At 49.9% G+C, this 20065-nt stretch overlaps 1 protein-coding gene across 1 annotated transcript; it reads left to right on the forward strand.

Annotated features, from left to right (window-relative positions):
• The first annotated feature begins 24 nt into the window (after positions 1–24).
• On the forward strand, positions 25–3080 carry ELFN2 (extracellular leucine rich repeat and fibronectin type III domain containing 2). The gene has a single exon (XM_026072534.1). The coding sequence runs from the start codon at positions 389–391 to the stop codon at positions 2792–2794; it is 2406 nt and encodes an 801-aa protein (XP_025928319.1). The 5' UTR covers positions 25–388; the 3' UTR covers positions 2795–3080.
• The last annotated feature ends 16985 nt before the right edge of the window (positions 3081–20065 follow it).

A 20065-nucleotide genomic window follows, 5' to 3' on the forward strand; every position in this document is an offset into this window, starting at 1 on the left:
GAGAAAAGTGGGAAAGGTGGGGGAATCACTGCTGAGCATCAAAGAAGATTCGTTGTCAACGGTCTCAATTTTTGTTTAGGAAAGAAGCACAAGGTAGTTCCCTTCCAGCCCACTCTTCCTGTGTCCTAGATTTTCAGTGTGCTGGAAGTGGATTGTGTGTATTCCCCCTGCTCCATGCTCCTGGTTTGACCCAGAGAGCAAGAAGAAATGATGGTGATGACACCCAATAGGACTGGGGTGCTCATGCCCTTCCACTGCTAAACCCCTAGTAACTGGCCTCTTTCTTTTCTCTCTGCCCCTTACTTCTCTTTTTCTGTGGTTGTAGGATTTTAGGTCTTTTTGTTATTTGGGGTTTTTTTTTGGCCTGCTGAGGGCGCCACTGCAGACCATGATGTGCCTGGGGGTGTGGGCAACTGCCCTGCTCTGCTTGTTTTCCCCTGGCACCGTGCAAGGTGACTGCTGGCTGATTGAGGGGGACAAAGGTTATGTGTGGCTGGCCATCTGCAGCCAGAACCAGCCTCCATATGAGACCATCCCCCAGCACATCAACAGCACAGTGCACGACTTGCGTCTGAATGAAAATAAGCTCAAAGTGGTGCTGTACTCCTCCCTCAACCGTTTCGGCAACCTGACCGATCTGAACCTGACCAAGAATGAGATCTCTTACATCGAGGATGGGGCTTTCATGGGCCAGTCAAACCTCCAGGTCTTGCAGTTGGGCTACAACAAACTCACCAACCTGACGGAGGGCATGTTGCGGGGCATGGCCCGGCTCCAGTTCCTTTTTGTTCAGCACAACCTGATTGAATTGGTCACCCCTACTGCCTTCTCTGAGTGTCCCAGCCTGATCAGCATCGACCTGTCATCTAACCGTCTCAGCCGCCTGGAGGGGAACACTTTCACCAGCTTGAGCAATTTGATGGTATGTGAACTGGCTGGCAATCCCTTCAACTGTGACTGTAGCCTCTACAGCTTTCTTAACTGGCTGGCACTCTTCAACAATGTCACCAAGAACTATGACCGGCTCCAGTGTGAGACTCCACGGGAGTTTGCTGGGTACCCGCTCCTGGTGCCTCGGCCCCACCACAACCGCAATGCCATCACCATCTTCCAGTCCATGTGCCGAGGTGGCACCATCCCCTCCCTGTCCAGGGTCAACCCCACCCCTTATACCCCTGACTCCCAGCGAGATCTGGATGAGGGCTCAGCCATCAGTCCTGGGGACTTCCTCTCCGTTAAGCCTCCAGCCTCTTCCACCACCGACTCCTCCTTTAGTCCCAGCATCAAGCTCCATGATGTTACCATCACCTCAGCTATCCTGATGGTAACCATCCCCATGCCCTACAGTAAGATGTATGTGCTGGTCCAATACAACAACAGCTATGTTTCCGACATTGCAACACTGAAGAGCAAGAAGGAATATGTCACTGTCAACAAGCTGAAGGCCCACACTGATTACACTTTCTGTGTGGCCTCCATCCGGAACAACCGGCGCTACAACCACACTTGTCTGACCTTTGCAACCAGAAGCAAAGGCAGGGAGGACCCTATCTCCAGCACTTCCACTACAACACACTACATCATGACCACCCTGGGTTGCCTCTTTGGGATGGTCATTGTCCTTGGGGTGGTGTACTATTGTTTGCGGAAGCGGAGGATGCAGGAGGAGAAACAGAAGTCCCTCAATGTCAAGAAGACCATCCTAGAAATGCGTTATGGATCAGATATTGATACAAGTACCATGGTCCACCCTTCCCAGAAGCTGGGTGAGCCACCAGTCATCCCTGTCTCACGGATGTCCTCCATCCCTTCCATGATTGGAGAGAAGTTGCCCCCATCCAAATCCATGGAATCTGGGATGGAGACCCCTAAAGTCACTACTAAAGGCAACTACATTGAAGTACGGACTGGTGGTGGGGATGGGCTGGAACGGACCCAGCGGGATGAGGATCTGAGGGAACTTGACAATGGGCAAGGCTCAGCTGCTGAGATCTCTACTATTGCCAAGGAAGTAGACAAGGTCAACCAGATCATCAACAACTGCATTGATGCCCTCAAGCTGGACACAGCCTCCTTCCTGGGTGGTGGGACTGGCGTTGACTCAGACATGGCCTTTGAGTGCCAGTCCATCCCTGCCAGTTCCTCGGGTGGGCTAGAGCGGCCCAGCTTTCTTTCCCCACCCTACAAAGAAAGCTCCCACCACCCTTTGCAGCGCCAGCTGAGTGCAGATGCTGCTGTGGCCAGAAAGACTTGCAGTGTTTCCTCTAGTGGCTCCATCAAAAGCGCCAAGGTCTTCAGCTTGGATGTGCCTGACCACCCACCACTGAGCAAGTCTGACTCCAAATACATTGAGAAGGGCAGTCCACTCAACAGCCCTTTGGATCGTCTTCCCTTGGTGTCCCCGGGCGCCATCCACCACTTGGAGGTCAAGCCTTCCTACCACTGCAGCGAGCACCGACACTCCTTTCCGGCCCTGTACTATGAGGAAAGTGCTGACACCTTGAGCCAGCGAGTATCATTCCTCAAGCCACTCTCCCGGTCCAAGCGAGACTCCACGTACTCCCAGCTTTCCCCCAGACACTACTTCTCGGGCTACTCCTCCAGCCCAGAGTATTCATCAGAGAGCACCCACAAGATCTGGGAGCGATTCCGGCCTTACAAGAAGCACCACAGGGAGGAGGTTTACATGGCGGCTGGGCATGCCCTGCGGAAGAAAGTCCAATTTGCCAAGGACGAGGACCTGCATGACATCCTGGATTATTGGAAAGGAGTCTCTGCTCAGCAGAAGCTGTGACTCTGCCTCACTCTTTCCAAGGAAACAATACAAAACAAGAAATCCCCAATGACCAGAAAAAAAAAAGCCACTTGACTGTGAAAAATAAACCGACAACAAAATACTCCCAACAAATACAAAACTGACAAAATCATTTCTTAAAGTTTACAGCAACAACGGAAAACTCTCACACACACAGACACACACACATACTGAATTGTCTCTACTGTGTAACAGGGACCATTGTTAATGCCTGCAGATGGTTGCAAAGAGCAGCCTGTTCTGATACTGTGGTAACAACGCTTGAGTGTGGAGGGATGGGACTGGCCTGGGAGGGGGTGGCAGCAGTGGCAGTGGAAGGGCAGGGAAGAACACTCACTGAGCACGAAACTTGGTTGTGAAATATTGCTCTTTCTGTTGCTGTTGCCACTTGAGGGCTGATTTTTCTTTTGGGTGGGATGGGAGGACCTTGAATTAGTAAGAGCTTCTCTGCCCACCTCATACACCTCCAGATCTTCCATCACACTACTTTTTCCCCTTTCCTTTGGCAGCGGAGGCTTTTCTCACCCTCCTGTCCCCTTCCAATATTGGTGGGATTTGTTGGAGGAAGTTCTCTCACTCCTTCTCCTTTTCCTCTTCTCTACTCCTCTCTGTTAGGGCTCCCTAGGCTTGTGCTTTCTATCCAAATACTTTATGAACCTCCATCCAGAGGAGGTATGAAGGGCAGAGGGAGGAAGGATCTGCCACACAACAGTTTTTGTGCCCTTGCTGCTCTGTCCCCTTCTCCCACCATGTTAGTGCTGATGAATGCCCAGAGACTTTGGAGTGGTGGGCATTCCCCAGGTCTGCCCAGAGCCAGTCATCTGCCAGTGAGTGAGGCCCAAGGGTATGACTGTGCTCTTTGGGGCAAGTCAGGTCCTCAAGAGGGGTTGGTGGAGGAAGAGGCAGGAAGATTTGATACCTCAGAGGTATAAAGGGTTCCCCACCTGTCCCTGTCTCCCCATGGGTGTCATAGGTCAGGGGTCCCTCTCCCCATTCACACCCATGCTCATTCTGCCCTTGTGCAGTAGGTTTTGTGTTCCCTATTCATGCCTCCCTTCCTATGAGGAAGGGATTTGGATCTGATCTTCTGCAGCCTGTCCCAACTGACTTGCACCATGGGGGAGTGGGAGGGCATCTCCCATCCTTCTTGCTTGCTTGGGAGGGACAGAGCAAGAGGATTTGAACAGTATAATTCCTGTTTCTTCATTCATGAGGTTGACAGAAAACCACTAAGTGGCTTTCCCTTGAATAGGATACTCTGGCATGGATAGGGGACAGCCTAGGGTGAAGGCAGGAGCACAGAAAATGAAAAGCATGTGAGAAGGGGCCTTGGAGAAGCCCAAGAGGGATGGCTCCAGGAAAAGCACTCTTTGTGTGTGCAGCTATACTGGGAGTATCAGGATAGAGAAGGATGACAGCCCCTGGATGGCACTAGATACTTAGAAGCCCTCAGGAGAGTCGGAACAACTTTTTGCCTCCTAAACCCTCCACCTCCTTGCACTCAGCWGCCACAGAAGATCTTCTTAAGGATTTTTTTTAATGTCCCAGCAAAAAACTATTTTCCCTTGCTAGCCTCTGACCTCTGTCCCTGGGACAGGAAATGTGCCACAGAGTTGGGAATGAGCCTGCTGCTTTTTCCATTTTGTCCTGTTTCTGAGCAGCCCAGCAAAGCACAATCTTGGCACCTTCTCCCCCAAAGTTTGCTTGTCTGGCAGGGGTTGCTGCCTGCTGAGTGGATCTTCACGGCAGCATAGCAGCCCTCCCCTCCATAAGCTGCACAACCCAATCATCCTTGACAATCTTCTGTCCCTATCAGGCTGAGGGTGAGGGCCTGTGTTGTGCTGGCCTCTCCCTAGGGGCTATTTCTTTATGAGGAGCTACTCAGAAGCCCCAGGGTGTTTGGAGGTTCTGGGAGAAGGATGAGGGCGTAGGAGCTTCTGGGAGAGATTTACGCGCTGCCTGCAGAGAAGTTGTCCATCATCTGTCAGATAGCAACATTGCCAGCTGTGAGAGCTAGTTTCTATGCTACAGGTGACATGGCTTCATCTTCTGTAAGTAGGGAGCAGCACTAGGCGGACCAAGCCTGCTGTGGGAAAACCAGAGGGAAAATCCCCAAGGTCTAAACCTGTGAAGATCCTTGGGTTCCCTTCCTCATAGGGATGCTGATGGTAACAATCCTAAGGCAGTCTTGGGGTCCCATTACCTCAGTCCTCTTCACTATCAGCCTGCTTTCCTCCAGTCGAACATTGTGTTGCCTTGAGTTGAGGCCAGAGGTATTCATGGGACTGACTCCACTCTGTAAGAGCTGGTGCAACCTAGGAGAAGGGGTGTGTGTGCACACCTGTATGTGCAGGGGGATGAAGGGAAGTTGCATCACTGCTGCCAGAGGTTCCTCCATGTTGGGATACTGCAGCAAGTCAAGACAGGTAAATGCAATGAGAGTTGCTTAGACACAGCAGAGATCCGTCCAGTTACCACATGGAGCAAGCCCAGTGGTCTTCCAGCATGACAACCATCCAAGCAGGAAAGGCAAATAGCTGGGGGGCAGAACTGGACAGGAAAAGGAAGGTGACAAGCATGGGGGGAGGAAGTCCTGTTCCTCTCCCTCCCTTCCCCCCTGTGCTGTATAGTCCTGTAATCAATTCCACTCATTCTATAGTTTTGGGTGGGAGCCTTAACCTGTAATGGTTTCTGCTCCTTCCTCCCCTCACCCCGACAAGGCAGAAAAGAAAGGTCAGGGGTATATCTATTGTGAGGCCCTTCTTTTGCCTGTGGCAGGGGTAAGACTGGGTAGGGGGGAACAAGCCATTTCTGTTCCCACTGTAGCTCCCCAGCCCAAATCAGTGGGTGAAGTTTGCACAAGATGGACTGTTCTGTGGGAGGAAGAAGGCAAAGGAGGGGAACAAAGTGTTCTGCTTTCCTTCCTCCTCCCTTCTTCCCTGTCCTGCTTCCTCCCCAGGGACAAGGGCTCGCAAAGTGATGCCAACCTTGTTGGAGGCAAGCAGATTTACTGTTCTATTTGCATGATGATTTTACTGTATTTTTCTCAGCAAACACCTGTTGTGTATGTGCCAGTTTGTTGGAAGTTATCCCTTTCCCCAAAGTCYCTCCTGTCCTTGTCCCTGTTTCTCCTGCTTCTTTCCCTCAGCCCTGACATGATTTTTATGAGACTCTTATCAGTTTTGGAGGGAACACACTCCAAAGAGAACCCAACTGAATCAGCCCCATAAGAAGCACCCCTTCCCCTTTCAGGTGTTCCCCTCCTCTGGCCCCAAATGTCCTCTTTTAGCTGTTTTTCAGGGTTGCCTGTGAGAGGGGGATGTTTTACATCAAAGACCTGCTCTTTCTAGCTGTCATCATTCATCCTAATTATTTAGAAACAGGAGTGAGTCTACAAGCAAGGCTATTCTTGGAGGAACAAGGAGTGCCTCATCTGCAGGGAAACCTCTGATATAGTGAAAGCTTGATTTGGAGCCTGTTGCAATCACTAGAAACCCCCTCCATTGATTACAGGGGGCTCTGGATTAGGTCTGTCCTACCTCTCTTCCCCTGGCGGTGGACCTGGCAGAGAGCAGGGTGTGATGAAACCTGTAAGGCCTCTGTGCTGGGGAAGAGTGTGGAGAGACTGCGTGAGGTTTCTAAGCTCTCTATGGCTTGGCTTTGTTGAGAGCCCTGCACTCCTGCCTTCTTCCAGAGCAAAGTGGATCCATGGGGCAGAACTAGGACTGGCTCCCTTCACATTTTGTTTCTGGATTGGTGAATCTTGACAGGTAAAACAATTCACTGCACTGCACTGGAAAGAGAGGAGGGTGAGGAATGAAGGTGGGTGCCAACCTGCCCCCTCCCCGTACAAACAGGCTCAGGGGGAGCCTGGGCTGGACTCCTGTGCCCAGTGGAGTAAACATTAGACCCTAGGATTGCTGTTGCCATGGGGGCAGAGCCTTTTCCCATCCCTGCAGGTGCTGCCCCCATCTTGTGCTACAGTGCCACATTCCCCTCTTCAGTTCCCCACTCCTCCATGCTGAATAAATCCCTCCTGAGGCAGGTGTGAAATATTCATGACTGACAAATGAAGATTTATGTCAGGCTGAGGAGGCCTCTATGTGTTTGCAATGCTAATCAGCCTGCCTGCCTGGAAGAAGCTCTACCAGGCGGGCTTGGGGGAAGGAGGAGGAGACACAGGAGGGAAGGGGTAACAGGAGCTGAGGAAGGGAGAAGTGGGACTGACACAGGAGGGAAGGGGTAACAGGAGCTGAGGAAGGGAGAAGTGGGACTGACACAGGAGGGAAGAGGAGGGTCCCTAAAGGGACAGAGTAATAAGTGTAGGGATAAGGAGGAAATAGATGGAGGGAGATGGAGGGAGTGGAGAAGAGGGACAAGCTGGAAGGAGCAGGGGGAAGAGGTGGCTGCACAGAGAGTGATGGGATGATAAAGGGAGAAAGAGAAAAGGAAGAGAAAAGGTTGACTGGAGGGGTGGAGGCTTTCTGTGAGGGGGTGGGGAGTAGCTCAGCAGTGCCTGAAGAGAAAGCTGGATAGACTTCATGATGAGCTGTGGCCCCTCTCTGTAGGGCAGAGCTCAATGTTACAGGGTGGGCAGCTGCCACACAGGCAGGAACTGGAACAAGGGCCCCGAAAGCACATTTGCCGTGCGTGTTGCTGATCAGAAAGCTCAGCTGCATCTGGAAGCACACACAGCCTCCAAGAGCCTGGAGAACATCCCTTCCACCACCACCTCCTTCAGCACAAGTTGCCCTCAAGAAGACCCTCATGGAGCCACATCCTCTTGCTGGAGTCAGCCTGCTGCTGTCCCACCATCTGAGCAAAAGGAAGCATCTTTGGGATGGTTTTGTGTGGGGAGGACACAGAGTGCTACCCTCCACTGGGCTGTGGGATCTCTTGTAGGGCTGGAGGAACCTGACCCACCTCAGTTGCCCCCTCCCTACCCTCGATAAGGCAGGTGTTTTGGGGTCCTTCCCTGAAGAAGGGACAGAGGGGAGTGTCTGAGTTACCTCCCCCATACACACACACGCACTCCCACACCCTGTCCCTCCAGCCGCTTTGGCCTTGTACTGTGAGGGGCTCTCTTGGTCTGTTTCTCCTTTGCCTCCTCTGCTTTGTGCTATGAGGAGCTTTCTCCATACCTCTCCCCATTCACCCCTAGCAGGGTAGCTCCCTGCAGGGCAGCCCCAACCCACCCTGTCTGCATCACCCTCTTTCCCTGGACGGAGAGAGGGCGATCTCTGCCCAGCTTCCCTTTCTCCCACTGGGTAGACACCTCCCTTACTCCTTGTCCTGCTAGGAGTTAAATTACCCCTTCCCCTCCTTTCTCTCCTTCCTGACCCTATCTGTCTGCCCCATCCTAGCACATTTGGCTTGGCCTTTGCCTCCCCCATACTACCACCACTGTGAGGCCTTGCTCTTCGGAGGCCTGCTCCCACAGCCTGCTCTCCTGCTTCCCAGGGAAGAGGAAGAGGCTGGCTGGGTCAGGCAGAGATCTGCCGAGGCTGGTACTGCTGGTCCATCCACAAGCACAGCACCTGGGGTGAGGGGGTGGGAAGGGGTGGGCAGCTACAGGACAAAGAGCCAGGGGTTTTCCCCTTGAATGTAATGAAAGGCCTTGGAGGCAGCTGCTGGGATTGGCTCCTTGTGGCCTCTTTGGTGTTCCTCTTTCCGTAACAACCCTGTGACCCCCTTGGTTGTGTATGGACAAATTTGTGTTGGAGTTATGTTCTTTTCTTTTTTTTTCTTTTAGATTTTTATTTCTTTCTCTCTTTTTTTTTTTTTTCCTGTTTTAAAACTGAATGGCACGAAATCATTTTTCCTCAACTTGGAGATTCCTGTATGGAGAAAATCAATTTCTATATTTGCAATAAATTTCTTATTTAAAAAAAAGAACAAAAAAACCCAAAAAACAACAAGCAAAAATATGAAAAGCTGCTTCTGAGTCCATTTGTCCCAGCTTTGCATTGGGAATGAAGTGATATGGGATGGGAAAGAAGGGCATAGGGGAGAAACTAAGAAAGCTGGGGATACACATCTGTGCCAGGGAATGGGAAAAGGGTTCTGGATTCTCCCAAGCACTCAGTGACCATCTGCTTCCCCTGAACACCCTGGGAGCTCCCTGCTTCTCTGTCCTTGGATATCGCCTCATTGTGAGCCCTGTTTGGACATATTGTCATTCTGCTGGGTCCTCAGCCTTATAATGGTGCCAGTCCCCTGCTGCACTTAGCACCCAGTTCATGTTCCAACCTGGGCATGCATATACCATCGCCTGGGCACAGGACAATGCTTGCTCTCCCATCAATCATCTACACAACAAACCCTCAACTGGTGGTGAGAGGCATCCTCTGCCCAAGCTCCAGAGCTGTCTGCAGGAAGGCAGTCCATGTGATCCCATTACCTCAGTGTAGATCCCAGGCAATGTGGCCATCGGCAGTGACCGAGCAAGCTGTAGCCTAATCCACCAGCAGATATTCTGACCTCAGCTCTTCCTAAGCATCAGTATTTCAAGTCCAAACTACAGCCAGCAAATCCATGGGTATTAGTGTACTTATGCAAATAAGTAGGCCAATTTGTGCATGGTGACATAACAGCCATTCTCTTACATGTCTTGCTTCTCCCCACCTCCTGTTTGTTCTCATTTCTAGTCTCTTCAAGAGTGATACAGCTGCTTGGTTTAGTGGGCTGCCTCCTTTGCCCTTGTGCATCCAGCTTTGATCAGACTGGTCTAACCATAGCTCCTGAGCTTCCTTCTTGGACATGCTGAGTTTATAACCTTGGGTCCTAGAGTGGGGGTGGCAGGAAGAAGGAATCTTCCAGGGACCGTGAATATGGGTGCAACAGTGACTTTCAGCTCCTTGATATATATGCCACAGTAGCTGGCGAATCTTATTATGCCTGGATTGATTTAGAGCAGCCTTGGGGGCAAATGCTTCTACAAGCAGATGCTTCCCACTCTCACATACTCTTCCTTGGACTTGGGAAGCATGACTGAAGCATGGTGCTGGGCTCTGCATCTCTGGGGGATAGAAAATGGTGCATGATAACGAGGAGCTCAGCTGAGATTAGTCAAAGCTTTGTGTATTTGGTGGAAGGCTGGATCCCTGGGTCAAGGTGGTGTTCCAGACATCCAAATCTCTGCAGTGCAGGGATATGGGCTTTCTGAAACAGAGAAACTCAAAGCCTGGGAGGAATTAATGCATAAATTCTTAACAGGCACAATCTAATCAGAGGAGTGCCTCCATGCTGTTTATTTTGCTGCTAAATTCAATTTTGTCTCCACAGTCCCTGCATTTCAGATGGTTGCTCCACCATAGGGATGAAAAGGGACAAGGTGTATTTGCGGATGCTATCTAGGGGGAGCTGGAAACTTTGGGAAGGATACACTGTCAGGGTTTAAGTGGTCACAAATATCTTGAAGTCAGGTGGGGACTTTTGGACTGGGGGGACACAGAGGCATTTTAGCCAGCCCTCTGGGCCAAAATGATCTGTGAAGAAAGAGTTAAGCAGTGTTGCAATTTAAGCAGCCTTTGGCTGATTCCAGTTAGAAACCATGGGAGTCCTCTGCTCTGCCCATGGTCATGTGAGCCTGTGTGTGTCCAGGAAGGGATAAGGTGTGAACTGCACCTGTGAGTCTGCTTTGTTCTCCCAAGTGCCTATGAATACAAGGAGTTTTGGATTGACTGACACAGTCCCTGCGGTAAACCTCACTGGCCTCTGCCTCCAGACCGTCTGGTGAATTACAGACGGCTGTTTCAGAGAGGGGGAGAAAGGCCCAGTGCTATGCTGGAAATGATAAAGTGGCTGCAGAGGACAGCATGAGGGAGGGAGCCAGCTGGGTGAACGTAGTGGCCAGAACGTGAGCTGGACTGCTAACCAAAGACATCGAGAAGAACAGTGCAGCCTCACAAGGGTAACATCCCCTCAGAGCCTTGATTTCCTATCCAGTTCCTGGAGGCTTTTACAATAGCCAGGTCAGATCAGGGGAGATGTCACTGCTCTCTGAAGCTGCAATGCCCTGGGGACCCTGCGCAATTGTGACTCCTCAGAGTCAGGCAAGGCCTACGGGAGCAGAGTGGGGAATCTCTCCCCCCAGACGCTGTCAGTTCCAGTGGGGCCACTGACCAACAGATGTGCAAGGCAGTGACCAAATGGATCAGGGTGTGAGGGGCATACTGCTGGTATTTGTCCCGAGGTCTGTCCCTCAGAGGGAGGGGAGCAGTGCAGTCTAGGGAGCAGTCAAGCTGACATCTTTCCCCAGCTCTTGAGCATGCTCTTAATTAAAACACAAAGTTGCGTGCAATATAGAACGGGAAGACAGAGTGAGACATACACAGAGCCTAGAGGTATTTGGGAGTGTAAGTCCACGGGCTGTTCCCACCCTCAGCTGGGGAATGGAGGATGCCATTGAACAACCTGGACATCTCCCTTCTCATGCTTGGAGGAAACAGAGAGAAAGAGAGAGAGAGAGAGAGAGAGAGAGAGAGAGAGAATGCAAACCTGAACAGCTTGAGGGTGAAAGATTTAGGAGTGAAAGGTTAAGGGAGACAGAAGGAGCACTTGAATACACAGGGCACAGGCTCACATACATACTTGGGACAAGAGGTGGATTAGTGTCAGTGGTGTTGTGCTATATTGGTGAACTTACATTTCTGCCACAGGTTTTGTGAGACTATAGCAGGGTGCAGAATTGCTGCATTTCTGCTTCCCAAGTATCAAATAAGGATTTGTGTCCTCCCTTCCCTTCTCAAACTCTCTGGCATAGGGGCTGTCTCAGTATGGTTATATGGTACCTCTCACAGTGGGATTGCCAGGTCAGGGACTGGTAGCTAACACACATCTTGCAAGGAAGAAGGAATAGCATTGAAAGTGAGTCCAAGGAGCTGTACTGGGGACTCTTGCTAACAAAGACAGAAGTAAGCAGGGGTTCAGCCAATACTGCTGCGGAAAATGAATCAAAAGCCTCATCACTTTTTAAATAAGAAACACTTAAAGAAAGAAAAGCATTCGGCTCCATCTCTCTGTATAAATCACCAGAATGGACATCATTAAGAATTCATTGCAACTCCTGCACCCAATTTTCTGGCCCAGTGCCTTGTCCCGCTTGTCTTGCTCTAACTCCAATGACAGGGGAGGTGCTGCCATGAGTACTGAGGGACGAACGGGGGCTGAATAGCAAGATAGAGCTTGAATAAAGGGTGAGGGGAGGCTGAGGACTTCTGGTGTGAAATGGCTGAAGGAAGGAGAAGCACAGCCAGGCAGGGAGCATAGCCTTACCCACAGACTTGTGAGCAAATAGACACAGACCTGCCCCAGCTGTCAGCTGTCACCTCCTCACACAGGCATGGGCACTTCCTTACTCTGCTTTTTCCCTGCTTGAATGTCTGGAGTTGATCCAGAGGTGAGGATATGGGTGTGTGTGGGGTTTCCTAATCACTGAGCTGGGTGTGTGCACTGTCAGGCCCAGGTCCTGAGCTGCAGGACAGTGATGCAGCTGCCTGACGAAAATGGCCAAGCCAAGCCAAACTGTTTTACAGGGCTGATTCATGAGGGCAAAGAAAGACTGGACCTAGCAGGTTAAAGTTGTAAAGGCTGAAGTGGCTGTACCTATTGTGTATGAGGGCCTTCAATCAAAGCAGAGCTGCTACTTATTCCCATGCCATTCTCTTGTCTGGAGGAAAAGTGGTTTTACTCTGGGAACTGCTCAGGGGGGCATTGAGCCAGTAGGCAGATGAGATCCCAGCTTCTCAGCCACTTCTGGTAAGGTAGGGAGAGACCTGTTGCCTCAGTTTCCCTCCAATACATTTTCTCCATCTCTCCTGCCACCATCATCCACCAGGCCTCCTGCCTGTGACACCCATTTCTCTGCTCTCTGCTTCTCAAGTGGCAGCCAGGGAGATAATTGGTATTTTTGACACTGTCTGTTGAGCACTTTGTGGCAAGAGCTGCCAGGATGAGGCTGTGAATTAGCTAATTAGGGCTAATTAGAGGCTTTCCAGGGCTATGTTGCCATACTACATGAGAATAGTGCCCTCCTTTCAGGGCCATTGTAGGGAATGTTGCCATTGGTGCAGAGGGGAAGAATAAGGGGGTGGCACTGGCATTGATGGTGGTGGTCAGGAAAAGGGTATTCTCCCTCCTTAGCAGGGTTGGAGGTTCAGAGATGGAACAAACTGCTTGGGAGAGTGAGGAGCAAAACTGGGCACAGATTGGAGTGGGACAGCTAGGGGACATGGTGGTGGGGAAAATGCACCTGAGGGGAGAAGGCCAGTTTTCAGCACCCACTGGTGGGAGTCCTGCCTTTGTTGCAGCAACACCAGCAGCTCTTCTAAAACCCAGCAGGTAAAAAGAGACCCCAGGGTGGCAGGTCAGCCCAGATGGTGCCAAAGATTAATGACTGGCATGGTAAAGGTGAAAGTTGTCTTTCTCCTTGTGGAGCTGGGGTCTGCTGAGCTCTGACCTTGGAGGGGGGGATGGAAGGAAGGTCCCTCACTGGTACCCACTACCCTCCACTACTGCAGGGAGCTGAGCTGGAAAACAGAACTTGACTGGACAACATCCATGGAAACCAAGAATCAAGCAGCTTCCACAAGGCTCTGAAGGGCATTCAGCCACCCAGAACTGCCAGGTGACAACTCTGTTCTGGCTTGCATAGTCTGGTCCCGTAAGAAGGAGTCATTTTCTAAAAAGGCTGGGTTGTCTGACTGAGTGTGTAGCGTTGGACTCTGACAGCAAAAACAACAAAAAAACCACCACCAAGAGAAAAACTACACAAAAAATACAAGCTCATTGCTCAGAAAGGGATAAAGCAAGGCAAAACTTACCAGAGCAAAGATTCACCATAGTGCATTAACCAAAGTCCTGCTAAGATGCTCAGCTAGCCACAACATATCTAGACTGCAGTGGGGTAGACTCTGGGATGCAGCTGAGAGATAGTCAATATATGAAACTAACTTAAGATGTCATACACGTACATACACACATACAAAGAGCTCCTCTCCAATCAGCTTTGTCCTAGGCTGAGTCAGGAAAGAAAAATAACCTTAGGGCAACAAATGGAGCATTTTGGACACTGAACTTTGCTCTCAGATTAAGCAAGACTTAAAGTGAAGGATCTCTAAAGCCAGACTCCAAAATTTCCTAGTAAATAAGATCTCAGGTGAAAATCAAGGTCTCCTAGTGCAGCAGTGATAGACACAAGATGTCTGAGTGAAAGAAAAATGCCTCAGGATCTAGCTGAACTGGCTGTTCTACAGCAGGATCTTCAGCTATTTCACTGCACTCTTCTGTTGTTATCCCTCAAGCTGAAAAGAGGGTGGAAAGATGGGCATTTGCTTTCCCAGTGCTTGAGATTGTCTCTTCATGTGGTGGTGATGAGGCAGTATTGGGTTTTGGAGCAGAGTGGGGCTGCATACAGAGAGAAGACTGGGGAAGAGGTGATGGCAGAGTGGTAGCAGTGGAGTGTGCCTTCTAGCAGAGCCTTCCTGGGTGTGTGGGCCTGCTGTGCACCACATCTGTTCTCTCTCCCTCACCAGGATATCACAGCCCCAGCTGAGTGGTATGGTCTGGGACATAGAGTCCCCAGGCAATGCAGAGGCTGTGGCTGTGCTGCCAACTTGTGATGTTCTGAAGCCAGACCCTACCATGATCAGGCTCTGTAGCTGCAGCAGGTCTCCTCTTGTGTGTGATGGGGAGCATGTGCTCTTCACGAGATAATATAAACGGTAACAGGGTTGTGGGGGAAGGGTTCCCCTCTACGGGACAGCTCCTTCTCTCAGTTACTGAAATTCCTGGGACAGTCCAAATCCAGGAGTCTGTTACCAGAAACATTCCCTGAAGGAAGCCRTTGGTCTCTAACCACAGAGGTAGCCGGATGTCAGTGTTTCTTATCCTCCTGATGAGGAAGACCTCACAGCCACTCTTCCTTCATCAGCACATTGCAGTCTCTGGTGAGAACAAAGTCTGGTGGAGGAAGGCATATGTTTTCTGGTCTCGGCATGATCAGATACCAGATGGCCACCGTGCAGATGGGGCAAATGTATCTGTTCAGTGAACATGGCCTTTCTTCCAAACCAAGGAAGTATTCTGGGGAACAGAAGTAGTCAACTTGAACCAAACCTCAGGAAGTCTCTAAGCAGCTGATGACCAGAAGCTGGGAAAAGAAAACAGGGAAGGCTCAAGCCCTGCTCTTTCTCAAACAGCCACTTATGACCATTGTCAGAGACAGGATGTGGATCGATGGACCTTCATGTTGATCCTGTACATCCATTCTTCTGCATTTCTGTCCTGGAACCTCTGACAGCCTTGAGCCAAGGTCTACCCAGCAAGGCTGCTGCATAGGTGTAAAATGCCAGGTAACTCTTAGCCTGATGCTAAGACCATCTGGCAGACTTGATGGGAAAACAGCTGCATCTAAAGTTTCCCAGAATTCTAGCAGTGAGATTCAGGGTTTCAGGACAGGACTTCTGCAGCTGCTATTGATGGTCCTCCCAGGACACAGCAAACGCTTACATAAAATGCAGCAGCAATTAGGCAAATGAACAGGAGACAAAATTACATTTAGCTTGGGCTACTCGTCAGATAAAACCATATAAGCCAGGGTAGCCCTGGAGACATGGTTGCCTTGGGCACCAGAGTTTTCATAACTATCTGGGCTAGTACTTTGGCAGGTGCTGAGATCAAGGCCATGCTTGGTGCATCAGGTCATGTGAGAGAGGGGGAGCCATGGTACTGGGGCAGTGGGATTTTGGGATCCTCCTAATAGCAAAACTTGCCTTGTGATGAGAATGCCGATGTCAGGGCTTTCTGACAATGACATAGGAGTGGAAGGATATAAGAAATCAGGAATTTATTGGTTAAAATAAACAAGCAAGAAACTGAAATAGATGGCTCCATGCCCTAAAGCCCCTTCTGAACGAAGATTAGTCTTGAGCCGGGAAAGTCCCTGAGGAATTGATCTTGAGAGACATAGGTCTGTGCCAGATGTGCTAATGACCTTGTCTGCTGTCAGCTTCACATCCTCTCCTGAGCAGATGGTAGCTCTGTGCTGCTCGTACATGGGACACAATGCTGAGTCTCTCTGAAAAAGCCTCCAGGTGAGTTCCCTGTGACTGTCCAGAACTCACAAAAATGGGAGAGGTGATGCAAATGTCATCTATATCTGCAGTTGTGAAACTATCATCAGAACATTATCTAGATGATACTTTTGATATTATGGAAGGTGTAAGCCTATATGAAGCCATGGAAAAGTTCATGTCATCTGGGAAGTGTGGAAGGAAACTGAAACACCTCTGTCTTCTTAGAGATATGCTGCTCTAAGACGGGTAATGCTGCTGTGAGGAATCCATGTATTTCTGATTCCTGCCAGCTTGGAACAATGTTTTGTTGGTGAGGCAAGGTTTGTAGAGGGAGATACATGTCTTTTTTGGGATGAGCCAAGTCAGCTGGAAAAATGGACAAGCTCTGCTTCAAACCTGGTGCATTTATCTCCAGACCTGTTCATGTGCCTGAAATCCTGTTCATTTTTTTTTCTGACTGTATCATAGCTGACCTTTCTCTACAAACCCTGCCACTCTCACAATCTTCAGACATCAGACTTAGAATAGCACTTCTGTTAAAATATGAATTCTTATTTTTACAAAGACCTAGCTTTAAATACAACAACAAGCCCTAATTTGATTGGTGAGTTGGGAAGAAAGGGAAGTAGAAGATTTAGGAATTGCTTTGATGATTCATTTGCATACAAGTACCCACTGTTATAATCCACACCTGGAATAAGGAGGAAGAGGATCAGCTTTTCTTCCAAGTTGAGCTGTATTTCAACATTCAGCCTTTCAGAGCTGATCCAAGCTGCATTTCCAGTGCTATACCAAAACCCCAACCCTTACTTTGCTATTGTATAGCTTATTTTCACATTAAGCTCASCTGACAATCAGGTGGACTTATGTGAACCTGAAATATGGTGGGAGCATCACTTTCTGATAGGTAGTGCAGCCAAACAAAGCAGTGTCTAAAGTAAAACCAAACCCTCATGTACATGCAAATGAAGGCACATCTGGAGAATCCTTGATACTGGGACATGTTTCGTGCTAAGCCCTAAGAGTCAGAGGACATTGCTCTGGTTCCTGTGGCAAGGGAGGGACCTCCCAGAATTACCTATATTGTCACAGTCCTTCTGAGCCAGGAAGGGAGGGAACAGAGCCCTGAACAAAGAAACTAGTAGTACTACAGGAAAACAAAGGGTACAGACTGGCAGGAGGCAGGATGCTATGGACAGAAGATAGAGCCTTGTTCCCTGAAACTCCCACCAGTGCCAGAAAGAGAAAGACATGGAAGAAAAAGAGGTGTATGTGGCAGAGAGAGCAAGGGTGAACGTGAGGGAGAGAGACACTGCATGTGAAACAGACACTATGTGAGGGAGATGGAGCCGGTACGCTGTGTGAGAGATATATATCCTGTATCCTTTGTGTTTGTCTCAGAGAGAGCTTGTACATTTGAGAGACAGACCATGTGAGAGAGCCCAAGACAGCAACAGTGTAGGTGTGAGATGGAGCAGGAGAGGCTGACAGAAGGCGAGTGGTGAGCTGAAGTGGAGCCTGCTGCACCCCCGCCCTGCCGGAAAGGCTACTTTGGGGATTTGGAGCTGATGTGGGTTAGTGGGTTTCAGGTGGTAATGGAGAATCCTAAGACCTGTATGCTCACCCTTCTAGCCTGAGTCAATGGGGTGCTGCAGCAGCCTCATGTCCATACACATGGCTTCCCTGTTGTGGTGCTTGTCCTCTATCCCTACCAAGGCCACACCACCACCTGGACAGGCCGCGGTGGTGAAGATGGGAGCGGGGGAGACTTGCTGAACAAACCTTTTCCCTTCCATATACACTGGGAAGCCAAAGAGGACCAGTCCAAGGCCCTGACAGACAGCAACTCACATGTTTGTGCTCTTTGTTTCTGGAACAGGAGGCAGGCAGCCTTCCTCTTGCCTGTAAGAGCACCCTCTCCAGAGCCAAATGGCTAGCACAGCACATCCAGGTCCTGCAGCTGGCTAGGCCTGTCAGTGTCTCACCACAGACTCCCAGTGTCAGGGAGATGGGAACATTGTGTCCCTTCCCTGAATTACCCCTCCTGCTGCCTCTGCAGAGAGGATCACCTGCCATCATTTTAGGCCCATTATTTTCGCCAGTCAAATTGCGCTGTGAACAAGGCTGGGTCTGGATTATTGTACATGGTGCTCAGGATGCTGAAGGCCAGCCTTTCTGTGCTAAACTCAGAAATCTGTTCCACACAAGTTTAGGCAGCCCTCTCCCTTTTTTTGGCTAGCAGAAGAAGCTTCTCTGTCACATGAGACGTTGCAGACCCTTTGGTAGCAGAGCAGGAAGAAAGCAGGGGAGAATGGAGAGCTAGAAGGAAGGAAGCATTGGTCCTCATGCCTCTGTGTGTAGGGACTGTCTCCCTTGGATTACTCACTGGTGCTCTATGGGAAGAGACTGGAGATAAATGACAGCCATTTGATGCAGCCTGTGGAGTGTTAGTGGTGTGCTGACAGCTGTGTTCACCTTCCCAGCCCAGTGCTTCCCTCAGTATGTTTGATGCAAAGATAGAAATATCCAAGGACCTGGAAGGAACAAAGCTGATCAAGAGAGGTCACATCCAGGTCACTGCTCAGATCCCTTTCTCCGCTGGTGCTGAAAGTCCATGGAGGATTAGGGATTCAATCCTGGTGCTTGGAGACTAGCTAGTTTTGGCCAGTGCTCAGCAACGGACCCTTTCTAAGTCCTGCAAGCCTGAGGGAAACATAAGCACTCATGCACTGTAAAATGCAGCTCAGCTCTCTGCCAGCCTCTGCAGCAGAGCAAGCCAGGTGCTAGGAAAAACCCTCTGCATTTGAACAGCTGTCCTCAGAAGAGAGGAAGAGCTGGAGGAATGGCATCCGCATCACAGGAATGCGCTAGAGAGGCGGGGGATGGCACCATTGCTGCAGACCCTAAGGGATCTAAAGGGTGAGATTCTGGTTTGCAGGGCCATATTTGGTACCCTGGAGTATCTGAAACATTTGCTCAGGGCTGATAAACACCACATGGGACCTATGGGATGCACATAATCTTCTGGAGGAGAAGTTGAAGCCGGGTGGGTGACCTTGCACTGAACACCAGTATTTGGGTGTCTGACTCACTCCTTGGCTGACATCATCTGTGCAAGCCCTTAAAACCAGGGAAGGCATCAGCACTGCAGATTTTCAGAGACACCATGTGACATCATCTGGCTGAGCTCTTCAAAGCCTGAGTGATGTCATCACTGCAAAGTCCTGGTGCAGGGCTGATGAGCCTGCTCTTTCCTGGGGACAGAACAGGTCTTTCCAAAACCTTTAGCTGGTCACACATACCTTAGCACTACAGAGCAATAACACAAGGTGAGAACATTGAATGGTTTTCAGTGCTGCTCAGAGAGATTCTGAGAGCCCTGGGGGTATTATTATGATATATATATATTTTTTTGTGGTATTCACTGCTTGTTGGGAACACAGTTTATGATCTGTATCTTTGAGATGGCGATGACATATGCAATGACCCTGGTCTGTGCCAGGGGCATCATCTGCATTGCGTGCCAGGGGCATCATCTGCATTGCCCAGATGCAGATCTTTTGAGTGTGCTTGGTATCTGTGATGTGTCCCTGGCTCATGAGCACTTGCAAGTCATATCCAGTCCATGGGCTTTAGGTCCCCCACACTTGCTTTAGAAAAACAGGATGAGGTCATATGTGGCAGCCCTAAGGATGACTGCAAAGACAGACCATAGGCATGAGCTTTCTAAGGAAAGAAAGACAATATCATACTTTCAATTTATGCCAAAAGGCTGTGAGCAGCAACTTAAAAAAAGGCAATGATATCACCCATGTGAGCCTCCAGAGACACCAGATGATGTCATCAACTTGTGTAGCAGTCAATTGCAAGGTCAGTTGCAGAGGCTAAAGAGTGATGGACCACTTGAACACAGTGCAATGCCCAGCTGACCACTCCTAATAAGTAGGATGTCCCTGCAGGCACTAATGAACACTTGTGATTACTGAATCAGAGCTAACTCAGGAATTTGAGTACATTCTCATTGTACTTCAGGGCAAGCATCTGAATGCAGTTACCAGCAGGAGTGCCTTGGGAGAGAGGCATGGTTGTAGATAAATGCCTGATTTTAAGCCTCCTGGAAATCATTGATCTATGTTGGATCCAAGTGGCTGTGGCTCAGACCCAGAAAGCCAGA

The sequence above is a fragment of the Apteryx rowi genome, unplaced genomic scaffold, assembly GCF_003343035.1.
Source record: "Apteryx rowi isolate R43461 unplaced genomic scaffold, aptRow1 scaffold_343, whole genome shotgun sequence".
Lineage (NCBI taxonomy): Eukaryota > Metazoa > Chordata > Aves > Apterygiformes > Apterygidae > Apteryx > Apteryx rowi.